At 42.1% G+C, this 14,577-nt stretch overlaps 1 protein-coding gene across 1 annotated transcript in view; it reads right to left on the bottom strand.

Moving 5' to 3' along the window:
* The window catches only part of LOC141148238 (guanylate-binding protein 3-like), a 54,058-nt gene that overhangs the window by 14,272 nt on the left and 25,209 nt on the right, over positions 1-14,577 (bottom strand). The window contains exons 6-10 of the mRNA XM_073635491.1: positions 11,920-12,177; positions 9,363-9,643; positions 6,547-6,759; positions 6,154-6,256; positions 1,379-1,563 (exon numbers count right to left, since the gene is read on the bottom strand). Of these exons, the coding sequence (XP_073491592.1) occupies positions 1,379-1,563; positions 6,154-6,256; positions 6,547-6,759; positions 9,363-9,643; positions 11,920-12,177 (1,040 nt within the window). The remainder of the gene's footprint in view (positions 1-1,378; positions 1,564-6,153; positions 6,257-6,546; positions 6,760-9,362; positions 9,644-11,919; positions 12,178-14,577) is intronic.

Genomic DNA, 14,577 nt, shown 5'->3' with positions numbered 1-14,577 from the left:
GCAGATATAGCCGAATGGCGGGCCATGAATGATAGTCCCTCTTTAAGTATAGAGATGTTAAATGGGGGTGGTACATAAAAAGCCAATATGAGTAGGGGTTCTCCATATAATTTAGCAAGGATGAATACATATCGGCCCTGTGGGTCAGTGGACAATTCACACAACTCCCTTAACTTGTGTCCAACTGGGAAACATCCCATCTTCCAGGTTATAAGAAAAATGCAGAACATCTGGCCTTGGGTCTGAGTAGAACAAGGGACATCATCCATACCAGTTGTACTAGGCATGGCACGGTTTCCCGATCCCCTTGCTTCCAATTAACTGCAACTAACAAGTTCCAGAAAAGATACCAGTAATCATGGTACTGTTTCCCAGTGGTGTGTGGGGTAAAGTCTCGCTGCACGATGCATGTTGTTGGTAGGACTTCTGCCCCTCCGGAGCCCCGGAGAGTAAGTGGACTTTTATACTGTAAATGTCCAGGATTTGTACTTTGTACTTGCGCTGGTTCGTAAACAGTTCCATGTCGCATTTAAACAGTTTTTGTGTATAGTAAGAAACAGTGCACATCAAAAAGTGTGCAGTTTCAAAAAGAAAAAAGGGTTCCATGCAACTGCAGGGGACAATGTAGCTATGCGACTCTGAAGAAAAATGACGCTGTAAATGAGTGTGGACATAATGGTTAGACCTTTATATATATACATATATATTTGGGACTTGATCAATCAGCTCTTTCCGGAATAGCGCAACGTTACAACCAGGAAATCACTTCCTCAGGATCTTCAAAGAAGACTGCACGACCGTCATGTTCTATTCTGAGGCGGGCAGGAAAGATCATGGAATATTTGTATTGTAAGTTCCTCAGCCTGCGCTTGGCCTCTGCAAAGCTCTGCCTAAGGCATTGCAGGGGATCTATTTTTACTGCATTTCTTATTATCAGTACCAAATTCCATTTAATTTACTTAACACCGCAATGATACTTGATACAGTTTTCTCTAAAAGGGGCAGTACTGGGAGGTGGGTGAGACCACAGGACGGAACTTGGAGATGGGTAGGGGGTGGAGACAAGGGGTGACTTGGAAGAGGAGAGTACCTGTACCTATTTTCTGAGAAAAAATCCCTACATATCCTAGAGCAGTGGTCATCAACCCTGTCCTCAGGGCCCACTAACAGGCCAGGTTTGTAAGATAACTGAAATACATCACAGGTGATATAATTTGCTGCTTAGTGATTGCCATAGTCTAGTCTGCATCTCCCCAAGGTAATACATAAAACCTGGCATGTTAGTTGGCCCCAAGGACAGGGTTGATGACCACTGTCATAAAGAGTTCTTCACCTCCCACATATTCCTGGATTCACATAGAGCTCCCATAGCACTTACTCTTTCCTTTGCTTGCATTACTAGATTCAATTTTTCTTGCAGCATCACGTTCTCACTCCACTTCTTCTCCAGCATTGCTATAAGGTTCATATTGGGAGTTTGCTTTTCATCTTCAGCTTTTTTAGACAATTTTATTTCCTTTATTTTCTTTTCCAGTTCCTCCATTTTTCTACATGATTTGTTTTCTGTCAAATAGGGAAATCATTTTTGAGTTTGATGGTGATATATCATTCTTAATTACTTGTAAAGCCAAGATTGAAGCAGAGATTTTATAACTTTTAGCTCTAACACCAGAAAAAAGAAGGATAGGGAAGCGTAGATAAATCATGGAGTTTGATTGGCTCACATGTCCACATGTGTGAGCAAATTTGCTTGATCGCAGTTCAATAACCTAATTATCCCCCTGGTCCTCAACCTGTAGCCCTTTTGCCATAATTGTGTAGGCCTCAGGGACCCTGAATACAGTGGCCTGTGCTGCCTGGCATTCGGCACTACTGTCACTGCAGTCATACAGCCCTGGGCTTTCCCTCTCTATGGCTGAAATTTGTGGCTGGTCAGGGGAGAGAGGGAAAGTGACTCTGCTATGACTGTAACCATGGTTTAAGCTCCACCCACCAAACAGCAGGAGAGACGAACACTGTCTTTGGCCACAGTTGTGGCACTGAGAGGCTTGTCCAATAATGCTGGGAGCTGCAAGGACTAAAGGGGGATGTAGTCCCCAGGTAGGCATGGCTCATCAAGAGAAAGACTGAATGGGACTACAAGTCCCAGAAGAACTCTGCCCTGGAGGGTAAAAAGGAGACTGGACATGAAGCCTGGAAAAAGAACAGGTGCTGGGTCTATGTGTTTGGTCGATGTGCTGGGTCGATGTGCTGGGTCTATGTGCTGGGTCTATGTGTTTGGTCTATGTGCTGGGTCTATGTGCTGGGTCTATGTGCTGGGTCAATGTGCTCGGTCAATGTGCTCGGTCAATGTGCTCGGTCAATGTGCTGAGAGAGAGCCACCGCTGACTGACATGTGCCGCTCAATGTGTTTGTGGGCGGGCTGCTGCTTGCTGGCCAATCAGGGAGCCGGATGTCATCTCTCTGCTCCCCCGCCCCCGCCCTGCATCCCTGCAGTTCAACTTCCCCTCCTCCACTCAGGCAGCTGCGGCAGCAGAGAGATTACATCATCTCTCTGCTGCCTGTCTCTGGGACACAAGAGACCACCTTAGCAGGTGGCAAGTGACAGGCGACGTGGCAAGTGACAATCTGCAACATGTGGCAGGCGACGTGGCAAGTGACAATCTTCATCTGGTGACAGGCGATGTGGCAAGTGACAATCTGCAACATGTGGCAGGCGACGTGGCAAGTGACATGGCAAGTGACAATCTGCAACGTGGCAGGCGACGTGGCAAGTGACAATCTGCATCTGGTGACAGGCGACGTGGCAAGTGACAATCCGCAACATGTGGCAGGCGACGTGGCAAGTGACATGGCAAGTGACAATTGGCAACGTGGCAGGCGACATGGCAAGTGACATGGCAAGTGACAATCCGCAACGTGGCAGGCGATGTGGCAAGTGACATGGCAAGTGACAATCTGCAACGTGGCAGGCGACGTGGCAAGTGACAATCTGCATCTGGTGACAGGCGACGTGGCAAGTGACAATCCGCAACATGTGGCAGGCGACATGGCAAGTGACAATCTGCATCTGGTGACAGGTGACGTGGCAAGTGACACACTCGGGGCTCCCAATGATTCTGCATTATGGTGAGTTAAACTATTTAATTTTTTATAACAATGTAATTATAGTAATAACATGCTTCAATCATCCTGACACCATAACAACCATGGTGCCGTGATGATTGAAGTGCCAACACCAGCCATTTCCCCGATAGATGTACCCCAAAAAATATATTTTCTGGCAGTGCCCCTCCCGAGACTAGATTCTGGATCTGCCCCTGCACTGGTAAGAGGCCTTTTACTACCATCTTTGCTACTTTCTATATTTTCTGTACCATCAATATTTTTGTGACCCTCAGGATCTGTTCCCTGAAGAGCTTCCTCCATTGTGTAGGATTGTGTAGGATCTGAGTGCTCCATTACAGATTTTTGGCACCAACGCTGCCAATCAATAGCTGTTTACCACTGACCAGTGGGAGGGGGATAAGTATGGAGTGTGTCTTTATAGCCCCTGAGTGTGTTCCCTATTTTTCAGTGCATCCCCTAAGGTCGGAATCTAGGAGGTTTAATCTCTGTTCCTGAACCAGGTTTTTGGGTACCCATTGTATGTAACTTGTTGCCCAAAAAAAAACAATCCTTCTTTCAGCCTTGAGGTGTGTCAGAGAGTGCAAAACCATCAAGTGTATAACTAACACAAGGAACAGGGGGAACCAAACTCCCTCAGGTTAAGCTTTACACCTGTGTTTTTTTTTTTTTTTTTTACTTGCTTAAGTTCTTATTCTGGCCAGTAAAGAACTTGGAGCATACAGAACACACAGGTCCAGAGATGTTGGAAGCTCTCTAATCCCACGTACACACAATAGGATTTTCCTACGGAAAATGTGTCATAGGACCTTGTTGTCGGAAATTCAGGCTCCATCACACATTTTCCATAGGAATTTCCATCACACAAAATTTGAGAGCTGTTTCTCAAATTTTCCGACAACAAAATCCGTTGTCGAAAATTCCAATTGTGTATACACAATTCCGATGCACAAAGTTCCACGCATGCTCAGAATCAAGCAGAAGATCAGCACTGGCTATTGAACTTAATTTTTCCCGGCTCATCGTACGTGTTGTACGTCACCGCGTTCTTGATGTTCGTAATTTCCGACCAACTTTGTGTGACCGTGTGTATGCAATACAAGTTTGAGCCAACATCCGTTGGAAAAAAAACATGGATTTTGTTGTTGGAAAATCCTATCGTGTGTACAGGGCATTAGAGTACACAGGGTACACAGGTGCAGGGATGCTGGAAGCTCTCTTGGAGTACACAGGGCATGCAGGGGCAGGAATGATAAAAGCTCTCAGGGTACTGTAGTGTACAGGGAAACTGTTTACTAACTTTATCTGCACATTCTTGGGTGTTCACAATCAACTGTAATTTGATTTTTTTGATAATTGGGCTGCACATAATTGGGTTGGAGAAATATTCACAGAATGCATTTGGAGTGAAGATTCTCAGCTCCTTTAGTAAACCAGCAACTATGTCTATGCATACAAATTCAAACAGAGCTCAATGCACATAGATCCATGAGCACTGAACATAAAATCAGGCCCATTGTGGTTATCTGCATGGAAAGTTTGCAATGTATGATGAAAACGGATGTTTAAAGGGACTTGACCCATTCTTAAACCATAGCCATTCATTTGGTGATGTACCCCTCAATGATTAAAAAAGTCTGCAAGATTTTGAACTAGATTTTGAAGCGTATCTGTGGGAATTTGTGCCCATTTGTGAGATAATGTACCAATATTGGATGCAAAGACCTGGTTCACAATCAACACTCTAAATTATTCTCTAAGGTGTTCAGGTGGTAGGGTTGAGGTCAGGGCTCTGTGCAGGACGCACAAGCTCCTCCACACCAAATTGGCCAAACCATGTCTTTATGGAGCTGGCTTTGAACACAGGGGCATGGTCATGTTGGACTGAAAAGGACCTTTCCCAAATGCAAAACCAAGTAAGATGTTTTGCATTCATAGTGTATTTGTAAGGCTTTGGGGCAGTTGAATATGGATATTTATATCACAGAGTTAACTAATAATTATTTGAAAAGTTAAAAAAATGACAATAGAAAAAACTCAATCCAATAACAATAGTGTAGCACCCTCTGTGTACAGTGTAGGAAAATTTAGTTGGGCTCCTCTGTAGACAGAGGAGCCAGGGTTAATTTGTTTAGAGTAGTTGGCAGAGCTCCAGGAGCTGGGTCTCTGTAGCATCGCCATGGCTTTTGGAATGTTCTAGAACTTAGAGGGGAGAGAAGCAGAGATAAGGTCTGGTAAATTTTCTGGAGACTGGCCATGTGGGAGCAGAGTCCAGGGTCCAGTTGCCCGGAGGAGATTCCTATGCTGGGGGATCTGCCCCTGGGAAGACAGAAATAGCCAGAAGAAAGAGAGAGATAGAAGCAGCTAAAGCCTCACACCCTTCCAGCCTTAGATAGGCTTATCTGAAGCCATCCTGGGAAACAATATTGGGACCTGTCCAACAGGAGGCCCGTTCAGCAGTCATACATGCTTCAGGATACACTGAAGGGATTGAGTGAGTAGCTTCAACCACTACACCCCAGAGCCTATAGAGGAGAAGCAGCCAGGTGGAATACCCAGCATGCTTATTGCAAAGGGACAGCTTAGAGACACTTATAGCCAGTACAGCTACCCTACACCTCCTGGTTGGGGAATCTAAAGAACAGCCAGGTGCCTTGACGTTTTCTACGGAGATAGAGCACCTGCATTCAATGATTGGAAACTTTGTTTTACCAGTTGAGCTGATCTGTTTATCCTATGGGAGGACAGCCTTGTGACTTTTGGTAGCCAGAGACAGTTTCAAGTCCTCAAGTTGCATTCAAGTTACAGTTCTGGGCATCCCATACCTTCCCATCTCCATTCACGTTCATCCCTATTAAACCAAAAACAAAACACCTGGGACTGGTTCTTGACTACTGAGTGAATTCCAGGAAATTCATGTTGCCTGACTGTGCTTGTGAGGGGGAGCCAAAAATGCAATGGCTCCTAAAGGGGTAGCGCTACAATAGTAACAATAATGACTGTGTTTTAATATTAATAATTTGATACCTTCATCTTTCTTCTGCTGCTCAGTCAAAGTCTCGTCAGCCTTCATAATGGAGATTTTAAGAGTTTCTTTTGTCATATTAAAGTCCTGAAGAACAGACTCTGCCTGCAATATGAAATCTAATCTAATTATTTTGAATAACTTATAGAACATTATAAAAATGTTAAATACATTAATAATTATATATCTTTAAAAAATCTTCACCAATTTGATCCAGAAACAGTGAACATTTTAAATAATAATGATTTTTTAAATCTTTCGGACAGTTTTTTGGGAACACTTTAATTGTGAAAGAGTTTTCAGATGCATATTTATTGAGGTTTTTTTGCAATGATAAATAGCTCTATGTTAATGTAAAAAAAAATCTTGTTATGCCACAAAAACAGAAAACTGACCTGTAGACCTTTCCCTGGTTCCTTGTTGTATCTCTCCACTATCTGCTCCATATCCTCCTGAAACTTCTGGTACCCTCCTGGAGTGCAGTACAGACCTTGTCTCATGGCTTCCTCATGGTCTTTGGAATGTTTTCTTAATAGCTCCTCACAGTATTTGAGGGACCTCATCTTATTCATTTCAGAAAATTCATGTTTTTTCTGCTCCATGTTCTTCTGTTGGGAAGTTAAACAGACTGAAATTAAAACTAGACTAAAACTAGACTAAGGATAAATTGGGGAGATTTAGGGGTGTTTAGGATGTACTTCAATGACTAAAGTGACCCAACACAAAGACACATCCATGGAACATGGCCATATGTACAATCTGTCAAGCGCATTTGGTAGGTGTCAAAAGACACTCGCTAACACACTCGGACTATGTTAAGTCCAGCCTTGTTTACATTGTTCACTCACGACTGTACTCCCATGCATGCGTCTAACACTATAGTGAAGTTTGCTGATGACACCACTTTAGTGGGACTCATACGAGATAATGATGAGACGGCTTACAGGCAGGAAATTCAACATTTGGTTGAGTGGTGTAGAGAAAATGATTTAATACTCAATACGGCAAAAACTAAAGAAATAATAGTGGATTATAGGAGATCAAGAAAGATCAATCATTGCCCGGTTCATATAGGTGGTGAGGAGGTGGAATAGGTGGACACTATTAAATTTTTGGGAGTACATATTACAAGGGAGTTGTCATGGTCTCAAAATACTTTTTTTCTAGTGAAAAAAGCGCAGCAGAGACTGTTTTTCCTTCGGAGACTGAAGCAGGCTGGATTGCCCTTAAGGTTTCTGGTCAATTTCTATCATTGTACCATTGAGAGTATTCTTCTCCACTGCGCTGTAGTGTGGTATGCCAGCTGCAGGGTGGAGAATAAGAAGTGCCTGTCTCGTGTGGTGAAAACAGCACAGCGGATCATAGGAACAGATCTACCAAATTTGGACACAGCATATGCCAGCCGATTAAAAAAGCGGGCAAAAGCTATTAGTATTGATCCAACCCACCCAGGTTACAATGTGTTTGTCCCATTGCCATCAGGGAAAAGATATAGAACACTTAAAACGCACACTAATCGCTTAAAGCATAGTTTTTTTCCTAGGGCCGTATTGTCCATAATCCCATCAGGTACAGTGTTTTAGGAATTTTATGTAGAATTTTAACATTCTTTTATTTATTTATTTTTAAATAACATTTTATATCTTGATATATTTAAATAGATATGTGGGCATGTGCTAGGAGTATGTATGTGTGGTTTTCTTGAGAAATGTTTTATTGCTGCTGTAAAGGGTATCCGAAAAAATTTTGTTGTATGTATACAATGACAATAAAGTATATCTTTATCTTTATCTAACTCCCCCCTTTAATGTTTGACTTCATGCTAGCAGTAGCGGATGCTCTCTTTTGGAACCTCACAATATCAAACCTAACAATATCAAATAAAAAAGCTGATATATAATATAGTTATCCATCATCAGGAGTTATGAGACACACGTATGGGACAATTCATTAAGCATTTGCAACACTTTTCTGGAGGCATGGTCCCTTTAAAAAGTACTGCACTTAATTAATGAAAATATTGTGACAGTCTTGTTAAGAGTTTTAAGAGGTTCAGGTAGTTCTTATGTGCACCATTTTTATAATAGGTCACTATTGCTACATAAGAATAAAAAAAAAATGACCTCCAGTTTGGAGATAGGGAAACTGGAGGTAATAAAGGCCAACTCTATGATGGTGTACAGAGACAAACCAGAGTGCTCTGAGCATGGCCACATTGTGTATACATCTTTGCATGTATCACTCACCAAACTGTCACTAGTTTCTAGAACATTATTGGCTATACAGTAACACTGATTGCTAGCATGCTGCGTAGCTGACAGCATCCTAGAAACCAGTGTGGTCCAGCGGATGAACATGCACTGAAGATGTAGTGTCTGAGGTATGTAAACTTCAGTCTCAGTATCCTCTCCACCATGCCTCCGTGTGATAAATTCATGGGCCTGTTATCCACATTCGTTGGGTGAAGGTATACAACTCTTCAGGAACTGAGTATTATAATATCGTCAGGCAGATATCAGGGCCTCAACTTTCACTTCAGGGACCTCCCAGCTTCAAAGCCGTCCACAGAAAAAGTAATTTAAACCTGATTAAGGATATTTATACAACTTTCACAAGTGAGCCCAAATTATTTCAACAATGAAATGTTTAGGCATAAGCCTAATCTGTTATTTTTTGACCTTCAGATATACAATGATAGAAACAAATATATATGCCTTCCTGATGGGGAAATGTTATTTCTCCTTATTAAAGTTGTCTCACAATATCCAAGAAAGCAAGCCTCCAAAGCTTAGTTACCTTAGATGACTTCAAGCTATAAGAATGCCATTGTAAACTGTCCACTAACTTCCTTTGAGGAATGTACTATCTTCCTTAGAAGGTAATGTTGTTTACAATTGGTAAAATCCTAACTCGTTCTGTATATATTATAGCTAAAACTTGGAATATTCAGTATCGTCTCCAGAGCTGCAACATGCATACGTCTTGTCTGATCATCTGTGCCACACCGCGCAAGCAGGCAGGACTCAGTGGTGAAAAATCGTCTTTGGTTAAGTATTCCTGTTATATTTTCTAACAGTATTATATTTGTCATCTGTATCTGTCATTACTTAATTAAATGTTATACCTACAAGTGTTTGTGTGATCTCTCATTGCACATCTCGAATACAACCACAAAAACGTAAACTATCAAGTAACCATGATCAAACATTACCATATACTGTTTCTGGAAGCTGAGTTCAGAGTCCTTGAAGGACTTTTTCATGAATATCTGAAGAGCTTCTTCCTCACATTGTATGCTCAACTCTGTAAATGCCTTGTCCGTCTCTGTGGGGAATCGTCCTCTCTCTCTCATCATCTTCTCATAGTGCTCAGTTGCCTCCTGGACAGCCGCTTCATTCTCTATCTTTGATATGCTCATCACTACATTCTCCATGGAAGTGGCTTTAGAAGACATTATGGCTTTCGTGTAGACGGTCGCCAGCTCTCCCAGCACTGAAAATGGAAAAGACATTTAGGAGCCTTGGGTCATAAACAAGGTTGATTCTGAGTGTACTGACCCAGAATGGAAAATCTGTTCCTTTCAGCATCCACATTATTATTTTGGTGTGCCTTGTGTAGCTATGATGTCTTCTTAGTGTAATGCTAAGGTCTGCCAATTGGCTTGGTAAGAAGGGATGGCAACAAAGTTGGCCTAGTTAAGCAGAGAGTATAAATATGAATCATCAGTCATTAAAGGTCATAATAAAAAGGTGTCAGATAATTCAAGGTTGTAAGTTTTTTTGTAGTACATCTAATGCTTTTGTAGGTTATGACTATCCTGTAAGCCTACAATTACAATACGATGACAATCTAAGCTATTTAAAAAAAAGACAACAGGACTGATGTCCAATGGGATAGCCATGTGTACCAACTGCTCCATCCTGCCACTTGACACCTGCCACATCCTTCTGTAATGATTTCTAACATCGTCATAGCAACCAAAAGACAAGAAGCACCTACTGCCAAAGATGGTGGATGTGAGGAGCTGATGACTCTGATGGCAAGTCTACCTCATTGTGAACTATAAAAAGCTTGCTGCTGAGGATTCCTCACATTTAAAATCAGACATCTCTAACACTATATTCGTGGATATCCAACAATTGCAGCTCCTCTGTCCTGCACCTTCCATCCCCACTGCTATAATCTTCAGGTGTGGTGGGGGTTAATAAAATGAAAGGCCATATTCATAGCCATACTACAGCTTCTATGAATGGAAAGTGATCTGTGAATGGAGGCAGAACTTTCATTCATCCACTCATGCTCCATTTCATTCACATAAACTGTATGCTTCTATGAATGGCAGGTCTTGGTATAAAGGGTTGGCAAGATCAAGCCCGCTTGATGAGAGATTGTCACAGCTCCTTTGTTGTATTAACCCTCACTGCACCAGAAGATTATAGTAGGGGGGGGTAGCAGGATGGATTAACATTACTATTAACAGCAGAGGAATCAGCACAAAGGATGCCTTATACTGACTGTAAGTTATGTCTCTTGTACTGATTTTTTTCATTTTTCATTTTAGCTATACTTAATCTGGCCATAGAAGGTTCCAATCTCAGCCAGTTCAGCAGGAACCGGCTGAGATTCGAACCATGTTTGGGCAGGCTGAATGTACCTAATTTGATTGATTAATCAACTTGGGTACAATCAGACTGCTGGATTTTATGTGCAATTATTGCAATTGGCTGTTATAGCCACTAGCAACCAACACTGTATTCTCCTGGCGGGGACAGCTTTCCCTGCCCCCCCTACCAGGTAGTCACAATGAGGTTGAATTACTAAAGGCAAATATACTGTGCACTGCAAATGCATTTGCTCTAGATCTGAGGGGAAGCTCTGAAATGAGGGGGAAGCTCTGCTGGTTTCTATCACCCAATCATGTACAAGCAAAAATGCTGTTTTTTATTTTCTTTGCATGTTGAGTATTTGATTGAGTATTCTTTGCAAAGTGAAAATCAAGCCCATTTACTAAGCTCTGGAGCAAGTGCACAGTACAGTTGCCTTTAGTAAATCCACCCCAATGGCTCCAAGGGGGGATTCCCCTGTCAAAACTGACTTTGTTGAGGGGGGAATGCAGCAAATTTCTTTCCTGCAACCCATGATTGCAGGAAAGAAATTTGCTCCATCTATGACAGACCTTAAGGATTTGCTCCTTATGGCAGTCCTGCCAGGGAAACCCTATCTCAAAACAATACCCTCCTCCCTCTCTATCTAATCACTCTAGTAATATAATTTAAGTGTCTAATCTCCCCTGTACTGCAAAGTATAATTCTTCTTAGAGTGCCCATCTTGGTGCTGGGCAATGTGAACATTCATTGGGTCCATTGGGTTCCTCACAAGGTTGGTGGTGTGTTAATATAATAACAACGGCCACCAACGGCAACGATGGGACTCAACTGCAACAGTGGCCACTGGTCTTCAGTCCCAAAAGAGGCATCACATAATGGTATATTTCAACATGTTAAAATCGGCTTGGGAATATTTTATTTTTGTAATTAGAAGTGGGTGGCTGCAGGATGGGTAGAAGACCCATGCATGGCTGACAGTTTTGCTCAGAGATGGCTTTAATGGTATCTAGGATGGTTCCAGTTTAATGGAGTTAATAAAAACAGAAACTCCCATTCCCTTGATGTAATCTACTACTAAGAAAGTAGCATACCCCTAATCTATAAGCACTAAAAGCTTAGCTTTGAATTACTTTATCAAAAAGTTAGGATAGATAAGCTTACTTTTTCCCGTCACTTCGTGAATTTGATCCAGATATTTCACTTCAGAATTTTCATAAATGTATGTACAGAACTTCTCAGCCTGAGCCAGAAATGTTGAGCTAATTTCTTCCTCGGATACTTCATCCATCCTCTGAAGTACATCACTGTTCCCGGAGGGAGGGTCAAAAACAAAACATTTTCGGGTCTTGAAGTACATGCGAATGCATCCTCTGCAATGGTTACGTTCTTCTACCCTTTGGGGGTTTTGCACAACCCCAACTTTTAAGATAAAAATAAATAAAAAATACATTTGCAATCATTATCCTTTCATTACAGAACATAACTTTGCCGGTTCAGTTAGTACAGGAGTTGTGTTTAGGAAATTATGAAATTCATAGTTCAATAACCATACAGTAGTACCCCTGTAGGCAAATGTACTGGATTTGATTGATTTGGTTCTCTAATTGGCAACATGTATTGCATTCAGACCTAGTCTTATTTTCCCCAAAAGTTGCTGAAATCCATAGCCTCACAAAAAACCTTTGAAGAAGGGGGAAAACCAATGACCAACGGGTTAAATCTTAACTCCAGGTAAACTGTTAAATACACAGATAAGATGCTTTACTTTGCAAACAATTTGTATCTAAGTAGTCTCTTTGTCACTCTGCTTTCTCCCTCTATGCATGTTTTTTGCACTACAATAAAAATAATTGGTTTCTTATGCTTATGCTCCATCCTCTATTCTGATATATACTTTACAGGGACTGCAGGACTGAATCTGGGCCAAATTAAGGTACTTACACTGCTTGCATTAAAAAAAATACAATTAGGATATATTAATGATTACAGAGCTCAATTCTTTGTGTCTTTTAGATCTGCCTAGAGTTCAGCTAACCACTTGCAGCTCCCCCTCACCGCTCTGTACCTTGTGATAACAGTGGGCCAATCACAGTACCCTGTACCAGTAGTGTATTTAGGTTTTGTGCTTCCCTAGGCCTGACTAAACTCGTATACCCCCTAATTTAAATATGACCCACCCCTACCTGTCAAGGCCACACCCCTTGCTGTTAAGACTTGCCCTGAAATTTTTGAGTGGGCACACTAGTTCTGGGGGGGGGCAATGGATTCCCTTTATTTGCATAGATTTCCTCACACTTCCTGTTTGGCTATGGGGCAGGAAGTGAAGGAAAATCTCTGCAATGTAACAGGGATGGTAAAAAATAAACTGACAGGGGCAATAACTCTCCCTTACTCTATCCAAAATGGAAAAAAAAAGTGTTGCCTATAGTTCTACTTTAACCACTTCAGCATCGGCCTATAGTCAAAAGACGTCCACAGATGGGATCTCCCATCCTGGGTGGACCTCATATGACGGCCTCGGGTTCCCGGCCGCCTAGGGGGTGCATGCGCGTTGCTCGGGACCCGGTGCGTGTGCCCGGCGGCCGCGATGTCCGCCGGGCACCCGCGATTGCCCGTTAACCGGGCCAGACCGTGGATCTGTGTGTGTAAACACACAGATCCACGTCCTGTCAGCTCAGAGGAGACCGATCTGTGTTCCCAGAACAGAGGAATACTGATCGGTCTCCTCCCCTTGTGCGTCCCCTCCCCCTACAGTTAGAAGCATTCCTTAGGAAACACATTTAACCCCTTCCCGCCCCCTAGTGGTTAACCCCTTCACTGCCTGTCACATTTACACAGTAATCAATGCAATTTTATAGCATTGATCGCTGTATAAATGTGAATGGTCCCAAAAATGTATCAAAAGTGTCTGATGTGTCCGCCATAATGTCGCAGTCATGAAAAAAATTGCGATCGCCGCTATTACTAGTAAAAAAAAAAAAATTCTTTTTAAAAATGCCATAAATCTATCCCGTATTTTATAGACGCTATAACTTTTGCGCAAACCAATCAATATACGCTTATTGCGTTTTTTTTTACCAAAAATATGTAGAAGAATATGTATCGGCCGAAACTGAGGAAAAAATTAGTTTTTTTTTTTTTTTTAAATTGGGATATTTATTATAGCAAAAAGTAAAAAATATTGTGTTTTTTTCAAAATTGTCGCTCTTCTTTTGTTTATAGCGCAAAAAATAAAAAACGCAGAGGTGATCAAATACCACCAAAAGAAAGCTCTATTTGTGGAAAAAAAGGACGTCAATTTTGTTTGGGTACAACATCGCACGACCGCGCAATTGTCGTTTAAAATGCGACAGCGCTGAAAACTAAAAATTGGTCTGGAAAGGAAGGGGGTGAAAATGCCCGGTATTGAACCGGTTAAGCACAAATTTCTTATTACTTTAATGGAGAGGACTAAGAAGATATAACCATGACAATGGTGCAGCAGAAAACATATAGCACAATGAGGAAGGTTTGTGGTCCAGGATGATAGGACAGTCAAAATTAAAAACGGTGCCCCCCCCCCACAGTTGCGGAATTCCGGCCGCCTGCATACCGGAAGCAGTGCAGCCGCTTTATGGGGGCGCTAGACTAATTTGCCTCTCAGCCCAGTCCACCCCATAAGACTGGCGCTAACAGTGTAGCGCAAGCCAGCGGGGACTCTTTTCGTGCTGCCCCCTACAAAGTGCTGCTCTAGGCCTGGGCCTTGTCAGTCTAGGCCAGGATACAGCATTGCCCTGTACCATGTGATAACAGTGGGCAAATCACAGCATCACAATAGTT

This window comes from Aquarana catesbeiana, linkage group LG06, assembly GCF_042186555.1.
Source record: "Aquarana catesbeiana isolate 2022-GZ linkage group LG06, ASM4218655v1, whole genome shotgun sequence".
Taxonomy (NCBI): Eukaryota; Metazoa; Chordata; class Amphibia; order Anura; family Ranidae; genus Aquarana; species Aquarana catesbeiana.
Note: the sequence above shows the minus strand (reverse complement) of the source record. Positions and strands in the feature narration are given on the sequence as shown.